Source organism: Oncorhynchus masou, unplaced genomic scaffold (genome assembly GCF_036934945.1).
Source record: "Oncorhynchus masou masou isolate Uvic2021 unplaced genomic scaffold, UVic_Omas_1.1 unplaced_scaffold_1526, whole genome shotgun sequence".
Classification (NCBI taxonomy): Eukaryota; Metazoa; Chordata; class Actinopteri; order Salmoniformes; family Salmonidae; genus Oncorhynchus; species Oncorhynchus masou.
In genome coordinates this window covers 41,582-59,929 of record NW_027005290.1, presented here as the reverse complement: position 1 = coordinate 59,929, position 18,348 = coordinate 41,582, and the positions used below count along the sequence as shown (strand labels likewise).

At 45.1% G+C, this 18,348-nt stretch overlaps 2 protein-coding genes and 1 long non-coding RNA gene across 3 annotated transcripts in view; all 3 read right to left on the bottom strand.

Moving 5' to 3' along the window:
* The window catches only part of LOC135531138 (epsin-3-like), a 34,115-nt gene extending 28,069 nt beyond the window's left edge, over positions 1-6,046 (bottom strand). Inside the window, exon 1 of the mRNA XM_064959249.1 lies at positions 5,719-6,046. The gene's annotated coding sequence lies outside the window, so the exon portion shown is untranslated. The remainder of the gene's footprint in view (positions 1-5,718) is intronic.
* A 198-nt stretch (positions 6,047-6,244) lies between these two features.
* Positions 6,245-7,867, bottom strand: LOC135531136 (uncharacterized). Its single transcript, XR_010453961.1, has 2 exons — positions 7,808-7,867; positions 6,245-6,575 (listed from the first exon to the last, which is right to left on the bottom strand). It is a non-coding gene; the product is annotated as an uncharacterized LOC135531136 (long non-coding RNA).
* The window catches only part of LOC135531140 (MYCBP-associated protein-like), a 44,521-nt gene continuing 34,040 nt past the window's right edge, over positions 7,868-18,348 (bottom strand). The window contains 3 exon segments of the mRNA XM_064959254.1: positions 7,868-7,876; positions 7,965-8,165; positions 17,886-18,052. Coding sequence (XP_064815326.1) covers positions 7,868-7,876; positions 7,965-8,165; positions 17,886-18,052 — 377 coding nt within the window.

Below are 18,348 nucleotides of genomic sequence, written 5' to 3'. Positions count from 1 at the left end.
CATTAGGGACTTCATCTCTTAAGAGCTGTGACTGTATTTCTCTCATGTATGTGGCTCCTGTGTACTTCAGACTGTGTTCACATCACAATTAACCCATTTAAACCAGTGTTTCTTCATCCTGGTTCTGGGGACCCAAACGGGGTGCATTTATATTTTGGCCTCAGCACGACACACTTTATCCCACTAATCACAAGTTTGATCATGAGTTGATGAGTGGAATCAGTGCTATATGGGCAAAAACTCAAATGTGTTGCCCTTTGGCCGCATTCACACAAGCAGACCAATTAGGATACTTTGTCCAATTATTGTCTCAGTTTGCAAACAGGGTCTTTAGTTAGTTCTCTATTTCAAATGTCCTCCTATGGGACGGCTTGTTCTACAGCCGTCCTCCAATAGGATGTTAGGATGAACAGAACAGTCACAGAATGCTTTGTCCTGCAGTAGTGCTGACTTCAGCAATATCACTGAAGAACTGCAATACACACTGAGAGAAAGAAAGAGAGAGGGAGAGAAGAAGAGAGAGAGGGAGGGAAAGGAGAGGGAGGGAGGGAAAGGAGAGGAGAGAGGGAGAGAAGAAGAGAGAGAGGGAGGGAGAGAAGAAGAGAGAGAGGGAGAGAGAGGAAGGAAAAGGAGAGAGAGGGAGGGAAAGGAGAGGAGAGGGAGGGAAATGAGAGAAGAGAGAGAGGGAGGGAGAGGAGAGAGGAAAGAAAAGGAGAGAGAGAGGGAGGGAAAGGAGAGGAGAGGGAGGGAAAGGAGAGGAGAGAGGGAGAGAAGAGAGAGAGGGAGAGAGAGAGGGAGGGAAAGGAGAGGGAGGGAGAGGAAGGAAAAGGAGAGAGAGAGGGAGGGAAAGGAGAGGGAGGGAAAGGAGAGGGAGGCAAAGGAGAGGAGAGAGGGAGAGAAGAAGAGAGAGAGGGAGGGAGAGGAGGGAGAGGAAGGAAAAGGAGAGAGAGGGAGGGAAAGGAGAGGAGAGGGAGGGAAAGGAGAGGAGAGAGAGAGGAAGAGAGAGAGGAAGAGAGAGAGAGGGAGGGAAAGGAGAGGAGAGAGAGGAAGAGAGAGAGGGAGGGAAAGGAGAGGAGAGAGACTTGAGGACAGAGAAAATAAAGAATAGAGACATCAGCAGTTCAATCAGTATCACCTTTCTGACAAATCATCTCTCTCTCTCTCTCTCTCTCTCTCTCTCTCTCAATTCAATTCATTGTTGTATTTTTTCCCTGTAACTCATTGAATGTATTTGGAGAATCCAGTGGGTTCTGGTAGTCTTTAATAGTTGATTCTAAGATCTCTCTCTCTCTCTCTCTCTCTCTCTCTCTCTCTCTCTCTCTCTCACACACACACGTCAATTTGGGTATGCTGACACAAACATGACCTCCTTGCCAGTTCTCAATGAAGAGAGAGCGAGAGATGGCGAGAGAGAGGAGAGAAAGGAGAGAGAGGGGGGAGAGAGAGGAGAGAGGGGAGAGAGACATGGGAGAGACATGGGAGAGAGGGGAGTGAGGAGAGAGGGGAGAGAGAGGGGGGAGAGAGAGAGGAGAGATGGGAGGGAGAGAGGTGAGAGAGATGAGAGAGGGGAGAGGGGATAGAGAGATGAGAGAGGGGAGAGGGGGAGAGAGAGGAGGGAGGAGAGAGAGGAGAGAGAGAGATGAGAGAGGGGAGAGAAACTTGAGGAGAAAATAAAGAATGGAGATATCAGCAGTTCAGAGATTTCAGTGAAGGGATGTAAAAGCCCTGTTCTTGTTCTACCCTTGAATTCCTCTTTCCCCTTTTTAACATCAGTCCAATCAACACGGGCTGTCCCCTGGAAGGGTCCTTGTAGCAGACGAGTGACTGAGGATAGAGCCCTCATTGGGTCGTTGAACGTGGAGGAGAACTGCAGCTCTGTCGTGGAAATTCAGTACTGAGAGAGATTGTTTGAAGAAATGACAATCATCTTTATTTAATATTGATTAATTATTGCTAAAACGAGGCTGGTCGATCCCCCACCCTTGAGTGTTGGACCGAGTAACCTAACCTTTACACAAATGCAGAGTACCATATATAGCTGACACTAACAATGCTCAGTCACGGTAGGTTCAGCCCACCTCATCCAGGCCAAGGAGCATCATCACTCTGGGTTCATCCTGTCGTTATCTGCACGTGGGTGTCGTCTTAACCCCACCCTGGCTTAGTTTCCCAGATGCCAGGATGATTTAGAGACAAGGAGGAATTGTTCTAAACTCCTCCTGGCTCTCTCTATCTCGGTTCCACCCACCACATCTTGTCGATGTAATGCAGTCTTTAACTCATTCGTGAGCTCAAGCCACCTCTAGTGACCATACGCCCAGATTAGCCGCAGGGAACTAGAGTGGAGACCATAAAACACAGCATTTAGCAGGACATAAATATCTCACTGTTTGTTCAGTAAATAATTGTTTACTAATTAATATCAAACAAACAGGTAGGTATGTCGTTTGTCCCACGTCCCCCTGTTTACGGTCAGCTGTGGGAAGTAGAGGAGCAGCTGCCTTAGACAGGTGAGGATGCAAGGCGTGTCTATTCCCAGCAGTGTCACACACCCCTGCTATCCATGCAGCAGCCCGCTGTAGGTTACTAGGCTATTCAATTACATATACAGTACACGGCAAATGTTTGGACACTCCTGCTCATTCAAGGGTTTTTCTTTATTTTTTATTATTTTCTACATTGTAGAATAATAGTGAAGACATCAAAACTATGAAATAACACACATGAAATCATGTAGTAACCAAAAACATTTTAAACAAATCAAAATACATTTTAGATTCTTCAAAGTAGCCACCCTTTGCCTTGATGACAGATTGGTATACTCTTGTCATTCTCTCAACCATCTTCATGAGGTAGTCACCTGGAATGCATTTCAATTAACAGGTGTGCCTTGTTAAAAGTACATTTGTGTAATTTCTTTCCTACTTAATGAGTTTGATGCCAGTTGTGTTGTGACAAGGTAGGGGTGGTATACAGAAGACAGCCCTATTGGGTAAAGACCAAGTCCATATTATGGCAAGAACAGCTCAAATAAGCAAAAACTAAATGACAGTCTATCATTACTTTAAGACATGAAAGTCAGTCAATCCGCTAAATTTCAGGGACTTTGAAAGTTTCTTCAAGTGCAGTCGCAAAAACCGTCAAGTGCTATGATAAAACTGCCTCTCATGAGGACCGCCACAGGAAAGGAAGACCCAGAGTTACCTCTGCTGTGGTATGATAAAACTGGCTCTCATGAGGACCGCCACAGGAACGGAAGACCCAGAGTTACCTCTGCTGTGGTATGATGAAACTGGCTCTCATGAGGACCGCCACAGGAAAGGAGAGGAAAAGTTCATTAGAATTACCAGCCTCAGAAATCGCAGCCCAGATAAATGCTTCAAACTTTAAGTAACAGACACATCTCAACATCAACTGTGCTAAGGAGACTGCATAAAATCAGGCCTTCGTGGTCTAATTGCTGCAAAGAAATTTGAGGCACACTAAACCATCATGGCTACCAAAGCATTCTGCAGCGATACACCATCCATTTTTTACATTTATTTAACCATTATTTAAAATAGGCAAGTCAGTTAAAGAACAAATTCTTATTTATAATGACCGCCTACCCCCCCCGGCCAAACCCTAACCCAGACTACGCTGGGCAAATTTTGCGCCGCCCTATGGGACTCCCAATCACGGCCGGTTGTGATACAGCTTGGAATCAAACCAGGGTCTGTAGTGACGCCTCTAGCACTGAGATGCAATGCCTTTGACCGATGTGCCACTCAAGAGCCCTATCTGGATTGCGCTTAGTGGGACTATCATTTGTTTTTAAACTGGACAATGATCCAACAGTGCTCAGGATATGTCGGAACTCCTTCAAGACTGTTGGAAAAGCATTCCAGGTGAAGCTGGTTGAGAGAATGCCAAGAGTGTGCAATGCTAGGCAAAGGGTGGCTACTTAAAAAAAAAATCTAAAATATATTTAGATTTGTTTAACACTTTTTTGCTTACTACATGACTCCATATGTGTTATTTCGTAGTTGGGGTTTGTCTTCACTATTATTCTACAATGTAGAAAATAGTAAAACAAATAAAGAAAAACCCAAGAATGAGTAGTTGTGTGCATAATGTTTAACTGGTACTGTATATAAACTGAGTCAGGGTCTCAACTTACTCTTGAGAATTAGAAAAAGTACCATTTCTAAATGTGTTTTTTGTTCATCAGCATTTTTTTCTCTTGTTGTCATCAGTGGTGGAAAAATAACCCAATTGTCATACATGAGTAAAAGTAAAGAAACTTTAATAGAAAGTTACTCAAGTAAAAGTGAAAGTCAGCCAGTAAAATAGTACTTGAGTAAAAGTCTAAAAGTATTTGGTTTTAAATATACCTAAGTATCAAAAGTTTAAAAAAATACTTAAAATTAATTTGATTAAGCAAAGCGGACGGCACCATTTTCTTGTTTTTAAAATGTACAGATAGCCAGGGGCACACTCCAACACTCAGACATTATGTACAGATAGCCAGGGGCACACTCCAACACTCAGACATTATGTACAGATAGCCAGGGGCAGACTCCAACACTCAGCCATTATGTACAGATAGCCAGGGGCACACTCCAACACTCAGACATTATTTACAGATAGCCAGGGGCACACTCCAACACTCAGACATTATTTACAGATAGCCAGGGGCACACTCCAACACTCAGACATTATTTACAGATAGCCAGGGGCAGACTCCAACACTCAGACATTATTTACAGATAGCCAGGGGCAGACTCCAACACTCAGACATTATTTACAGATAGCCAGGGGCAGACTCCAACACTCAGACATTATTTACAGATAGCCAGGGGCAGACTCATTATTTACAAATGATGCATGTGTGTTTAATGAATCCGTCAAGTCTGAGGCAGTAGGGATGACCACATGTTCTCTTGATAAGTGTGTGAATTTAACTATTTTCCTGTCCTGCTAAGCAATCCAAATGTAATGACTACTTTTTGATGGGAAGCTGCATGGAAGAAAAAGTACAATATTTTCTTTAGGAATGTAGTGAAGTAAAAAAAGTTGTCAAAAATATAAATAATACCCCAAAAAACGACTTAAAACACGTTGAAGTATTTTGACTTAATTACTTTACACCCCTGGTTGTCAGTCCCAATGTTAGATTAAAAAATGTTGATTGCAAGGTAAGGTAGTCTACTCTGCTATCGAACCCTTGTAATAGGCCGAATCATCACCACATTACCAACCGGGACACAGGGCATGTGCTCAGGGGCCCCTGACCTCCTGGGGGCCCCCATTGATTTTATTAGTCACTCCCACACTTCTGCCTGCGAGGAGGGGAGGTGCCCCCTGACCAAATCTCGCGTGTGGCCCCCAAAAGGCTAGAGGAAGAACTGACTACTAAACTACCAAAGCACTCATGCAAATATTCTTATGCAACGCGATGTGCTCATCGTCCAATCTGAGCTGTCAAGAAAACATGGCCACGCTAACTAACCACAACATACACCACCTATATACAACACACCGCTTGTGTTGCACAAATAAACTGCCAAATACTGTCAGACGAACTAATAGTCTATCAAAATCATCCAAGTTTCAGTAATAAAAAGCTTTGCCTGTGTTAAAAAAATAGCAGTAATTTGTATTCGTTTTTATGTCGCGGTAGCTTAAAAACCCAGATGTCCTGTGTTTAGTTTACCGCATTCTGTCCGTTCCGCTTACCTCTGCCATGATCACCTCCCTCCTCCTACACCAGGAACCATCCTCCTCTCCGCTCTCTCCCTCTCTCTGCAGTGTCGGTATTCCCCCAGCAGTACTAAACCACCGGTATCAGCAGCATTGAACCGTAGCACAGAGATGCAGGGAGTAAGGGAGCTATTATCGGTAGGCTATTCCCGAATGACAGACAAGCAGAATGCCGTGCTTCAGTACGGTGCGTGGAACGGAAGTGGAATTCCGAAGGGACGTGTGGTCTGTTCCTTTTCGGGTGAAGTTGCGAGACACGAGGAGGGCAGCAACCGTGAAATCCGCATAGGACAACCAACGGCATGGCACACTCACGCGCCCACTCACACACGCACGCATGGCAGGTACTCGTACACAAGGCTGAGAGAGGGAGAGCGAGGGGGCGGGATGGGGGTGGGTAGTGGGTAGGATGCAGTCAGCGTTTAACCCGCGCTCCAGTGTGAGTGAGGTTGCTAGGTATGACAACCACTTCTCACAGTCATAGTAAGTCAACAAAGATAGGAAGTTCACAAAGCAAGTTTATTGATGTCATAGTGAGGAAATAAACCTCTGCACCTGTGATGGATTCTCTGTACAAATATGTGTGTTAGGGAAGAGTGGAATTTATTATAGTGTGATCAGAGAGCTGTGTGTGTGTGTGTGTGTGTGTGTGTGTGTGTGTGTGTGTGTGTGTGTGTGTGTGTGTGTGTGTGTGTGTGTGTGTGTGTGTGTGTGTGTGTGTGTGTGTGTGTGTGTGGTGTGTGTGTGTGTGTGTCAGCTCAAGTATGTTCCTCTGCAGACTCATCCAACAGCACACACAGAGAATCCACTAAGCCTTCCATTAGAATATACACCTGGAAAAGAAAGAGAGACAGAAAGAGAGAGGGGGGAGAGAGATAAAGGAAGAGAGAGAAAGGAAGAGAGAGAGGGAGAAAGGAAGAGTGACAGAGAGAGAGAGAGAAAGGAAGAGAGAGAGAAAGGAAGAGAGAGAGAGAGGAAGAGAGGGAGAAAGGGAGAGTGACAGAGAGAGAAAGGAAGAGAGAGAAAGGAAGAGAAAGAGGAAGGAAGAGAGAGAGGGAGAGAGAGAGAGAAAGGAAGAGCGAGAGAGGAAGGAAGAGAGGGAGAAAGAGAGAGTGACAGACAGAGAGAGAAAGGAAGAGAGTGAGAAATAGAGAGAGAGGAAGGAAGAGAGAGAGAGAGGAAGAGAGAAAGGAAGAGTGAGAAAGGAAGAGAGAAAGGAAGCGAGAGAGAGAGGAAGGAAGAGAGGGAGAAAGAGAGAGAAAGGAAGAGCGAGAGAGGAAGGAAGAGAGGGAGAAAGAGAGAGTGACAAACAGAAAGGAAGAGAGGGAGAAAGAGAGAGAGGAAGGAAGAGAGAGAGAGGAAGAGAGAAAGGAAGAGTGAGAAAGGAAGAGAGAGAGAGAGAGAGGAAGGAAGAGGGAGAAAGATTGAGAGAGAAAGGAAGAGAGAGAGAAAGGAGGAGAGAGAGAGGAAGGAAGAGAGAGAGAAAGGAAAGAGAGAGAAAGGAAGAGAGAGAGAAAGGAAGAGAGAGAGGAAGGAAGAGAGGGAGAAAGAGAGAGAGCGACAAAGAGAGAGAAAGGAAGAGAGAGAGAAAGGAAGAGAGCAAAAGGAAGAGAGAGAGAGAAAGGGAGAGAGAGAGGAAGGAAGAGAGAGAGGGAGAGAGAGAAAGGAAGAGAGAGAGAGAGAGAGAGAGAGAGAGAGGAAGGAAGAGAGAGGAAGAGAGAGAGAAAGGAAGAGAGAGAAAGAGAGAGAGAGAGAAAGGGAGAGAACGACAGAGAGGGGGGGAGATAACAGCAATGTTAGTAAGCGATGTCGGCTCAATGATTATGGTTATTACAAAAGTACTAATATTACACTAGTAGTGTCTATGGTACAGATCTACAGTAGAGACTGTCCTGGTAGTATAGTATGGTGTACTAGCCTGTTGGTGTAGCTGTCTCCTGTATTTGTCCTGTAGTTCAGGCTCTACAGTAGAGACCGTTTAGTGGTCCTGGTAGTATAGTATAGTACAGCAGATCTACAGTAGAGACTGGTTCGTGGTCCTGGTAGTATAGTATAGTGTACTAGCCTGTTGGTGCAGCTGTCTCCTGTATTTGTCCTGTAGTTCAGGCTCTACAGTAGAGACTGTTTAGTGGTCCTGGTAGTATAGTATAGTACAGCAGATCTACAGTAGAGACTGGTTCGTGGTCCTGGTAGTATAGTATAGTATAGTATAGTGTACTAGCCTGTTGGTGCAGCTGTCTCCTGTATTTGTCCTGTAGTTCAGGCTCTACAGCAGAGTCAGTGTGATGGTCCTGGTAGTCACTCTCAGGGCTGGTTGTGGTGGAGGAGGGCTCTCTGCCTGGTTCTTTACCCGGCTTACCTCCAGGACGCTTGTCCCCTGCCGCCACCTCCTCGCGACCCTTCTTCTTACTGCCTGGACGCTCCTGGAAGAGAGCACAGGAGGCTGCTGAGGGGAGGACGGCCGGAACGGAGGCAAATGGAATGTCATCAAACACCAGGAAACCATGGAAACCATGTGTTTGATCTGTTTGATACCAGTCCACTTACAGTGCATTCGGGAAGACTTCAGAGCCCTTGACCCCTTCCACATTTTGTTACGTTACAGTCTTACTCTAAAATGGATTAAATATGTTTCCCCCCCTAATCGATCTACACACAATACTCCATAATGACACATTTTGTTACGTTACAGTCTTACTCTAAAATGGATTAAATATTTCCCCCCCTAATCGATCTACACACAATACTCCATAATGACACATTTTGTTACGTTACAGTCTTATTCTAAAATGGATTAAATATTCCCCCCCTAATCGATCTACACACAATACTCCATAATGACACATTTTGTTACGTTACAGTCTTATTCTAAAATGGATTAAATATTTCCCCCCCCCCCTAATCGATCTACACACAATACTCCATAATGACACATTTTGTTACGTTACAGTCTTACTCTAAAATGGATTAAATATTTCACCCCCCCTAATCGATCTACACACAATACTCCATAATGACACATTTTGTTACGTTACAGCCTTACTCTAAAATGGATTAAATATGTTTTCCCCCCCTAATCGATCTACACACAATACTCCAAAATGACACATTTTTGCAAATGTATTGCAAATAAAAAACTGAAATATCACATTTGCATAAGTATTCAGACCCTTTAAAATCAGTACTTTGTTTAAGCACCTTTGGCAGCGATTACAGACTTGAGTCTTCTTGGGTTTGACGCTACAAGCTTGGCACACCTGTATTTGGGGAGTTTCTCCCATTCTTCTCTGTAGATCCTCTCAAGCTCTGTCAGGTTGGATGGGAAGCGTCGCTGTTCAGCTATTTTCAGGTCTCTCCAGAGATGTTTTATCAGGTTCAAGTCTGGGCTCTGGCTGGGCCACTCAATGACATTCAGAGACTTGTCCCAAAGCCACTCCTGCGTTATCTTGGCTGTGTGCTTAGGGTTGTTGTCCTGTTGGAAGGTGAACCTTTGAGGCAGTCTGAAGCTCTGAGCACTCTGGAGCAGGTTTTCATCAAGAATCTCTGTATTTTGCTCTGTTAATCTTTCCCTCGATCCTGACTAGTCTCCCAGTCCCTGCCGCTGAAAAACATCCCCACAGCATGATGCTGCCACCACCATGCTCCACTGTAGGGATGGTGCCATGTTTCCTCCAGACGTGATGCTTGGCATTCAGGCCAAAGAGTTCAATCTTGGTTTCATCAGACCAGACAATCTTGTTTCTCATGGTCTGCGAGTCTTTAGGTGTCTTTTGGCAAACTCCTAAGTGGGCTGACATGTGCCTTTCACTGAGGGGTGGCTATCGTTTGGCCACTATCATGACTCTCCTGGCTGAGGATAAAAGGCCTCAGATCAGCTTGGCAAATGGCTGAGGTTGACCAGACCCCTCTCATCACTGCAGAAGAGGAGGGAGGGAGGGGCCAGTTTTGACACCTTAACTCTCTGTAAATTAGGTAGGAGGGGAATCTCCCTCTTTCTCTTCAGTATTGGTAAAGAAATGTCCCTTTCGTCTACAGAATACTTTTCCCGCCAAAACTGTAACGTCCGAAATAAAGTGAATATTGGAACAATATTTCTAAGATATGAATGTTAAGAATGGTCAGTGGGGATCTAAAGACTAATCATGTCATATTGCTTTTCATTTTGTGACGTTATTAAAAACTCTGTGAACCAAATACTGTAACTTAGGAACGAACCCCCTTTTGGCTGTCATCCAATATATTGTGAATACAATATGAAGAACAATGAAAATAGTGTTGTTAAGATAGGAATGTGATTTTGTTTTTCTCATAGGATAATGGTTTTTCATGTCCTTTGCACATTAAATAGCCACGGCCCGAATGAGGTCAGAAGAGCGTATCAGTGTGATGGAACAACCCTTTCCGACCAGAGTGCTTAAAATGACTCGCTAAGAATTAACATACCAGACCAAAATACGTGACACCGTGAACCACACGTTGAAATGGTTAGAAACTTTGAAACTCTCAAAGAGGTGTAGAAAATGAACTCACCGGACCAGGACCCTGGCAGTCTGCAGCTGCGCGTGTAAAGTGAGTTTGGAACTTTGACTATCTAGGAAAAGAGGATAAGTTCACCTCAGACAATTACTGGTGAATCATTGAAGCCACAGACAACTAATAAAGAGGACCTCTGGTGGACAATCAGTGCATTACACCCCCGGGAGAGCCCACCGAAACGACTAATAAAGAGGACCTCTGGTGGACAATCAGAGCCTTACACCCTCGGGAGAGCCCACCGAAACTACTAATAAAGAGGACATTGTAACCTCTGGTGGACAATCAGAGCCTTACACCCCCGGGAGAGCCCACCGAAACTACTAATAAAGAGGACATTGTAACCTCTGGTGGACAATCAGAGCCTTACACCCTCGGGAGAGCCCACCGAAACTACTAATAAAGAGGACATTGTAACCTCTGGTGGACAATCAGAGCCTTACACCCCCGGGAGAGCCCACCGAAACTACTAATAAAGAGGACATTGTAACCTCTGGTGGACAATCAGAGCCTTACACCCCCGGGAGAGCCCACCGAAACAACTAATAAAGAGGACCTCTGGTGGACAATCAGAGCCTTACACCCCCGGGAGAGCCCACCGAAACTACTAATAAAGAGGACATTGTAACCTCTGGTGGACAATCAGAGCCTTACACCCCCGGGAGAGCCCACCAGAACTACTAATAAAGAGGACATTGTAACCTCTGGTGGACAATCAGAGCATTACACCCCCGGGAGAGCCCACCGAAACAACTAATAAAGAGGACCTCTGGTGGACAATCAGAGCCTTACACCCCCGGGAGAGCCCACCGAAACTACTAATAAAGAGGACATTGTAACCTCTGGTGGACAATCAGAGCCTTACACCCCCGGGAGAGCCCACCGAAACAACTAATAAAGAGGACCTCTGGTGGACAATCAGAGCCTTACACCCCCGGGAGAGCCCACCGAAACTACTAATAAAGAGGACATTGTAACCTCTGGTGGACAATCAGAGCCTTACACCCCCGGGAGAGCCCACCAGAACTACTAATAAAGAGGACATTGTAACCTCTGGTGGACAATCAGAGCATTACACCCCCGGGAGAGCCCACCAAAACAACTAATACAGAGGACATTGTAACCTCTGGTGGACAATCAGAGCCTTACACCCCCGGGAGAGCCCACCGAAACTACTAATAAAGAGGACATTGTAACCTCTGGTGGACAATCAGAGCATTACACCCCCGGGAGAGCCCACCGAAACAACTAATAAAGAGGACATTGTAACCTCTGGTGGACAATCAGAGCCTTACACCCCCGGGAGAGCCCACCGAAACTCCTTTCTGAGAGGGCTTGGTCCCGACCGAGATAGACGACGAACGAAGGCATTCAACACGTAAATGCATTCATTATTTTTCTTATTCCAAACGGGCGGTGGTTCGTGTGCAAAGTATATGATTCATGTGAAATGAGTCCTAGAACGTGTCCACGATAAGTGTCCTTTTCCTCTCTATCTCTCTTTCCCTCTCTGTCTCTCTTTCCCTCTCTGTTTCTCTTTCCCTCTCTGTCTCTCTTTCCCTCTCTGTGTCTCTTTCCCTCTCTGTCTCTCTTTCCCTCTCTGTCTCTCTTTTCCTCTCTGTCTCTCTTTCCCTCTCTATCTCTCTTTCCCTCTCTGTCTCTCTTTCCCTCTCTGTCTCTTTCCCTCTCTGTCTCTCTTTTCCTCTCTGTCTCTCTTTCCCTCTCTGTCTCTCTTTTCCTCTCTGTCTCTCTTTCCCTCTCTGTCTCTCTTTCCCTCTCTGTCTCTCTTTCCCTCTCTGTCTCTCTTTCCCTCTCTGTCTCTCTTTCCCTCTCTCCATCTAACATTATGTTGTAACAAGCTGTCATATCTTTCCCTCTCTGTCTCTCTTTCCCTCTCTCCATCTAACATTATGTTGTAACAAGCTGTCATATCTTTCCCTCTCTGTCTCTCTTATCCTCTCTCCATCTAACATTATGTTGTAACAAGCTGTCATATCTTTCCCTCTCTCCATCTAACATTATGTTGTAACAAGCTGTCATATCTTTCCCTCTCTCCATCTAACATTATGTTGTAACAAGCTGTCATATCTTTCCCTCTCTCCATCTAACATTATGTTGTAACAAGCTGTCATATCTTTCCCTCTCTCCATCTAACATTATGTTGTAACAAGCTGTCATATCTTTCCCTCTCTCCATCTAACATTATGTTGTAACAAGCTGTCATATCTTTCCCTCTCTCCATCTAACATTATGTTGTAACAAGCTGTCATATCTTTCCCTCTCTCCATCTAACATTATGTTGTAACAAGCTGTCATATCTTTCCTCTCTCCATCTAACATTATGTTGTAACAAGCTGTCATATCTTTCCCTCTTTCCATCTATTTAGTTAGCTAGTAAATAATAATAGTAATAATAGTTAGCTAGTAAATAATAATAATAATAATTAAATCAGTTTGTGTCGTGTCACGGCTCCTCATCTGCAGTGCAGGGGGTGGTTCCTCCTGCAGGCAGAGGAGGGTCGTTAGTGGTTGGAGTCACCTGGGCTCAAGGTATTTAAACTGCTCCTTCACTAATCTCTCTCTCTCTCTCTCTGCTCCTCCAGGTATGAACCTGTTTTGTTTGTTCCTTTGTAGTTTTGCATAGTTTTCACTCAGTCATTCACACATTCCTGCACTTTACATACACCTTACATTATGATACTTCCACACCTCATTCCACTTTACATACACCTTACATTATGATACTTCCACACCTCATACCTTTTTCTGAGTTTAAAGTTAATAGTTTTGTTTACAATAAAGAACATGTTTTTAATTGGCCTATACCTGTTGTTCGCGTCCCCTCATTTTTGCCACAGGCTATGAGCCGGCCTGTGACAGTAGTATTGAATAATGAGCTTGGCTGAGGTTCTTGCAGATCCAAGAAGGTTGCGACCGATCAGAATGAGCCTGATATGAGGTAATTATTAATAAGTGATAGTTGTCGATATATCATTTATATCTTCGAGAGTTTAATTTGGGAGATGGTAACTCGTTAAACAACTTCTTCCGTGGTGCCCCAAATTCATAATGAGTTAATTGTTACATGATTAATTTAATCGGGTAATAATTAAATAAATAACAGTTATCAGATTATTTAAAGTCAAGTCACGACACCACTCTACCATAAAGGCCTGATCGGTGGAGTGCTGCAGAGATGATTGTCCTTCTGGAAGGTTCTCCCATCTCCACAGAGGAACTCTGCAGAGCTGTCAGAGTGACCATTGGCTGTTGGTCACCTGCTTGACCAAGGCCCTTCTCCCCCGATTGCTCAGAGCGGCCAGTTATAGAGCGAGAGAGAAAGAGAGTTAGAGAGAAAGAGAGAGTTAGAGAGAATGAACCCAAGTGGGGAGAGAGAGAGATAAAGAAAGAGCAACATAAAGAGAGATAGAGAGAGAGAGATAAATAGAGAGAGAGAGATAAAGAAAGACCGACAGAAAGAGTGATAGATAGATAGAGAGATAGATAAAGACAGACAGAAAGAGAGATAGAGAGAGAGAGGGTGTACTGGTAGTAGTGTCTTTGTGATTGTGATATTTCTGCCGTATGTTCTGTTTATAGTTGTTGGTGTACAGATGGACATGCCTCTAGCTGTGTGTGTGTGTGTGTGTGTGTGTGGCCGCCTACATGCGTGTAGTGTGTGTGGCCGCCTACATGCGTGTAGTGTGTGTGGCCTCCTACATGCGTGTAGTGTGTGTGGCCGCCTACATGCGTGTAGTGTGTGTGGCCTCCTACATGCGTGTAGTGTGTGTGGCCGGTACAGGTGTCATAACTCACAACCTGGACACGCAGTTTGAGAGCAGATGCACATTTTCACACAGTGTTCGGTTACCATGGCACCTGGTGACAAATAAACTGTTGCTAACCTATGACTCAACTATTCATCAGAGAGATGGAGAGAGGAGTGAGAGGGAAGGAGTGAGAGAAAGAGAGGAGGGAGAGAGAGTGAGGAGAAAGAGGAGTGAGAGAGAAGGAGGAAGAGAAAGAGAGGAGGGAGAGAGAGTGAGGAGAAAGAGGAGTGAGAGGGAAGGAGTGAGAGAAAGAGAGGAGGGAGAGAGAGTGAGGAGAAAGAGGAGTGAGAGAGAAGGACAGACAGACAGACAGACAGACAGACAGACAGACAGACAGACAGACAGACAGACAGACAGACAGACAGGCAGACAGACAGGCTGACTGTAACGGCTTTCTTCTGTTGAAGGAGGAGCGGACCAAAATGCAGCGCGGTAGTTACTCATATTTATTAATGAAAGTAGACTAGATGTGAAATAACTGACATGTACAAAAACAACAGACGAAAACATGAAGAAACTATACAGCCTGTCTGGTGAATCTAAACACAGAGACAGGAACAATCACCCACGACACACTCAAAGAATATGGCTGCCTAAATATGGTTCCCAATCAGAGACAACGATAATCACCTGACTCTGATTGAGAACCGCCTCAGGCAGCCATAGACTAACGCTAGACATCCCACAAAACCCCAAGACAAAAACACACCACAATAACCCATGTCACACCCTGGCCTGACCAAATAAATGAAGAATAAACATAATATATTTCGACCAGGGCGTGACACTGACAGGCAGGCAGGCAGGCATACATACATACATACAATGATCCCAAACACATCGCCCGGGCAATGAAGGAGTGGCTTCGTAAGAAGCATTTCAAAGTCCTGGAGTGGCCTAGCCAGTCTCCAGATCTCAACCCCATAGAAAATCTTTGGAGGGAGTTGAAAGTCCGTGTTGCCCAGCAACATCCCCAAAACATCACTGCTCTAGAGGAGATCTGCATGGAGGAATGGGCCAAAATACCAGCAACAGTGTGTGAAAACCTTGTGAAGACTTACAGAAAACATTTGACCTCTGTCATTGCCAACAAAGGGCATATAACAAAGTATTGAGATAAACTTTTGTTATTGACCAAATACTTATTTTCCACCATAATTTGCAAATAAATTCATTAAAAATCCTACAATGTGATTTTCTGGAGAAAAAAAATGCTCATTTTGTCTGTCATAGTTGAAGTGTACCTATGATGAAAATTACAGGCCTCTCATCTTTTTAAGTGGGAGAACTTGCACAATTGGTGGCTGACTAAATAAAGACAGACAGACAGACAGACAGACAGGCAGACAAACATACAGACAGACAGGTGTTTGCTGCCATCTGGTGTTAGTATCAACCCTGTTTCTGGAGAGAAAACCTCCTGTCGGTTTTAACTTAAAATCATCCCTGAAAACCTACAGGAGACAGGAAGGCAGACAAACAGACAAGCAGATAGACAAGCAGACAGACAGACAGACAGACAAGCAGGCAGAGAAGCAGACAAAAAGACAGACAGGCAGACAAACATACAGACAGACAGGTGTTTGCTGCCATCTGGTGTTGGGATCAACCCTGTTTCTGGAGAGAAAACCTCCTGTCGGTTTTAACATAAAATCATCCCTGAAAACCTACAGGAGACAGGAAGGCAGACAGAGTGTCTCTCCAGGAACAGGGTTTTAGATAAAACCTACAGGAGGGTGTCTCTCCAGGAACAGGGTTTTAGATAAAACCTACAGGAGGGTGTCTCTCCAGGAACAGGGTTTTAGATAAAACCTACAGGAGGGTGTCTCTCCAGGAACAGGTTTTAGATAAAACCTACAGGAGGGTGTCTCTCCAGGAACAGGGTTTTAGATAAAACCTACAGGAGGGTGTCTCTCCAGGAACAGGGTTTTAGATAAAACCTACAGGAGGGTGTCTCTCCAGGAACAGGGTTTTAGATACAACCTACAGGAGGGTGTCTCTCCAGGAACAGGGTTTTAGATAAAACCTACAGGAGGGTGTCTCTCCAGGAACAGGTTTTAGATAAAACCTACAGGAGGGTGTCTCTCCAGGAACAGGGTTTTAGATAAAACCTACAGGAGGGTGTCTCTCCAGGAACAGGGTTTTAGATAAAACCTACAGGAGGGTGTCTCTCCAGGAACAGGGTTTTAGATAAAACCTACAGGAGGGTGTCTCTCCAGGAACAGGGTTTTAGATAAAACCTACAGGAGGGTGTCTCTCCAGGAACAGGGTTTTAGATAAAACCTACAGGAGGGTGTCTCTCCAGGAACAGGTTTTAGATAAAACCTACAGGAGGGTGTCTCTCCAGGAACAGGGTTTTAGATAAAACCTACAGGAGGGTGTCTCTCCAGGAACAGGGTTTTAGATAAAACCTACAGGAGGGTGTCTCTCCAGGAACAGGGTTTTAGATAAAACCTACAGGAGGGTGTCTCTCCAGGAACAGGGTTTTAGATAAAACCTACAGGAGGGTGTCTCTCCAGGAACAGGGTTGGAGAGCCCTGATCTAGACACTAGAGGTCTGAAGGGATTGGATAGGTATAAATCCCTTCACCCCACTCTCTGATTGGATAGGTATAAATCACCCCACTCTCTGATTGGATAGAGTATTACTCATCTGGTAATAGCTCCACCCCACTCTCTGATTGGATAGAATATTAATCATCTGGTAATACCACCACCCCACTCTCTGATTGGATAGGTATAAACCATCTGGTAATAGCTCCACCCCACTCTCTGATTGGATAGGAATAAATCATCTGGTAATAGCTCCACCCCACTCTCTGATTGGATAGGTATAAATCATCTGGTAATAGCTCCACCCCACTCTCTGATTGGATAGGTATAAATCATCTGGTAATAGCTCCACCCACTCTCTGATTGGATAGAATATTAATCATCTGGTAATACCACCACCCCACTCTCTGATTGGATAGGTATAAACCATCTGGTAATAGCTCCACCCCACTCTCTGATTGGATAGGAATAAATCATCTGGTAATAGCTCCACCCCACTCTCTGATTGGATAGGTATAAATCATCTGGTAATAGCTCCACCCCACTCTCTGATTGGATAGGTATAAACCATCTGGTAATAGCTCCACCCCACTCTCTGATTGGATAGAATATTAATCATCTGGTAATAGCTCCACCCCACTCTCTGATTGGATAGGTATAAATCATCTGGTAATAGCTCCACCCCACTCTCTGATTGGATAGGTATAAATCATCTGGTAATAGCTCCACCCCACTCTCTGATTGGATAGGTATAAATCATCTGGTAATAGCTCCACCCCACTCTCTGATTGGATAGGTATAAATCATCTGGTAATAGCTCCACCCACTCTCTGATAGACTAGGAGTTACACTATATTACTAACACCGATCTGATCCTTTCAGATAAACATTGTGTCTCTGGTTGGGAATAGAGCTTGCTAACAGTGACTAGGGGGTAGGAGGTTAGGGGTAGGAGGTTAGGGGGTAAGAGGTTAGGAGGGAGGAGGTTAGGGGAGGAGGTTAAGGGGGCGGAGGTTAGGGGGTAAGAGGTTAGGAGGGAGGATGTTAGGGGGCAGGAGGTTAGGGGGCAGGAGGTTAGGGGGCAGGAGGTTAGGGGGCAGGAGGTTAGGGGGGAGGAGGTTAGGGGGCAGGAGGTTAGGGGGCAGGAGGTTAGGGGGCAGGAGGTTAGGGCGCAGGAGGTTAGGGATGATTTGGGGATTTATTTTTTAGATTAGGTGAGTTCCTCACCTCCACTGGTTTCTCCTTCACAGCAGGCTTGGCTGCTCCTTTCTTCTCCTCCTTCAGGGGTGCTCCTGCCTTCTTCTCCTCCTTCAGGGGTGCTCCTGCCTTCTTCTCCTCCTTCAGGGGTGCTCCTGCCTTCTTCTCAAACTTCTCCTCTTTCTTCATCTTTCCCCCTGGAGAGGAATGGGCTGATAGTGGGTTGTAGTGGCAGACAGGCTGATAGTGGGTTGTAGTGGTAGACAGGCTGATAGTGGGTTGTAGTGGTAGACAGGCTGATAGTGGGTTGTAGTGATAGACAGGCTGATAGTGGGTTGTAGTGATAGACAGGCTGATAGTGGGTTGTAGTGATAGACAGGCTGATAGTGGGTTGGTGGTCCTGTGTGTTAGACTCACAGCTGTGGCGGTGGTCCTGTGTGTTAGACTCACAGCTGTGGTGGTGGTCCTGTGTGTTAGACTCACAGCTGTGGCG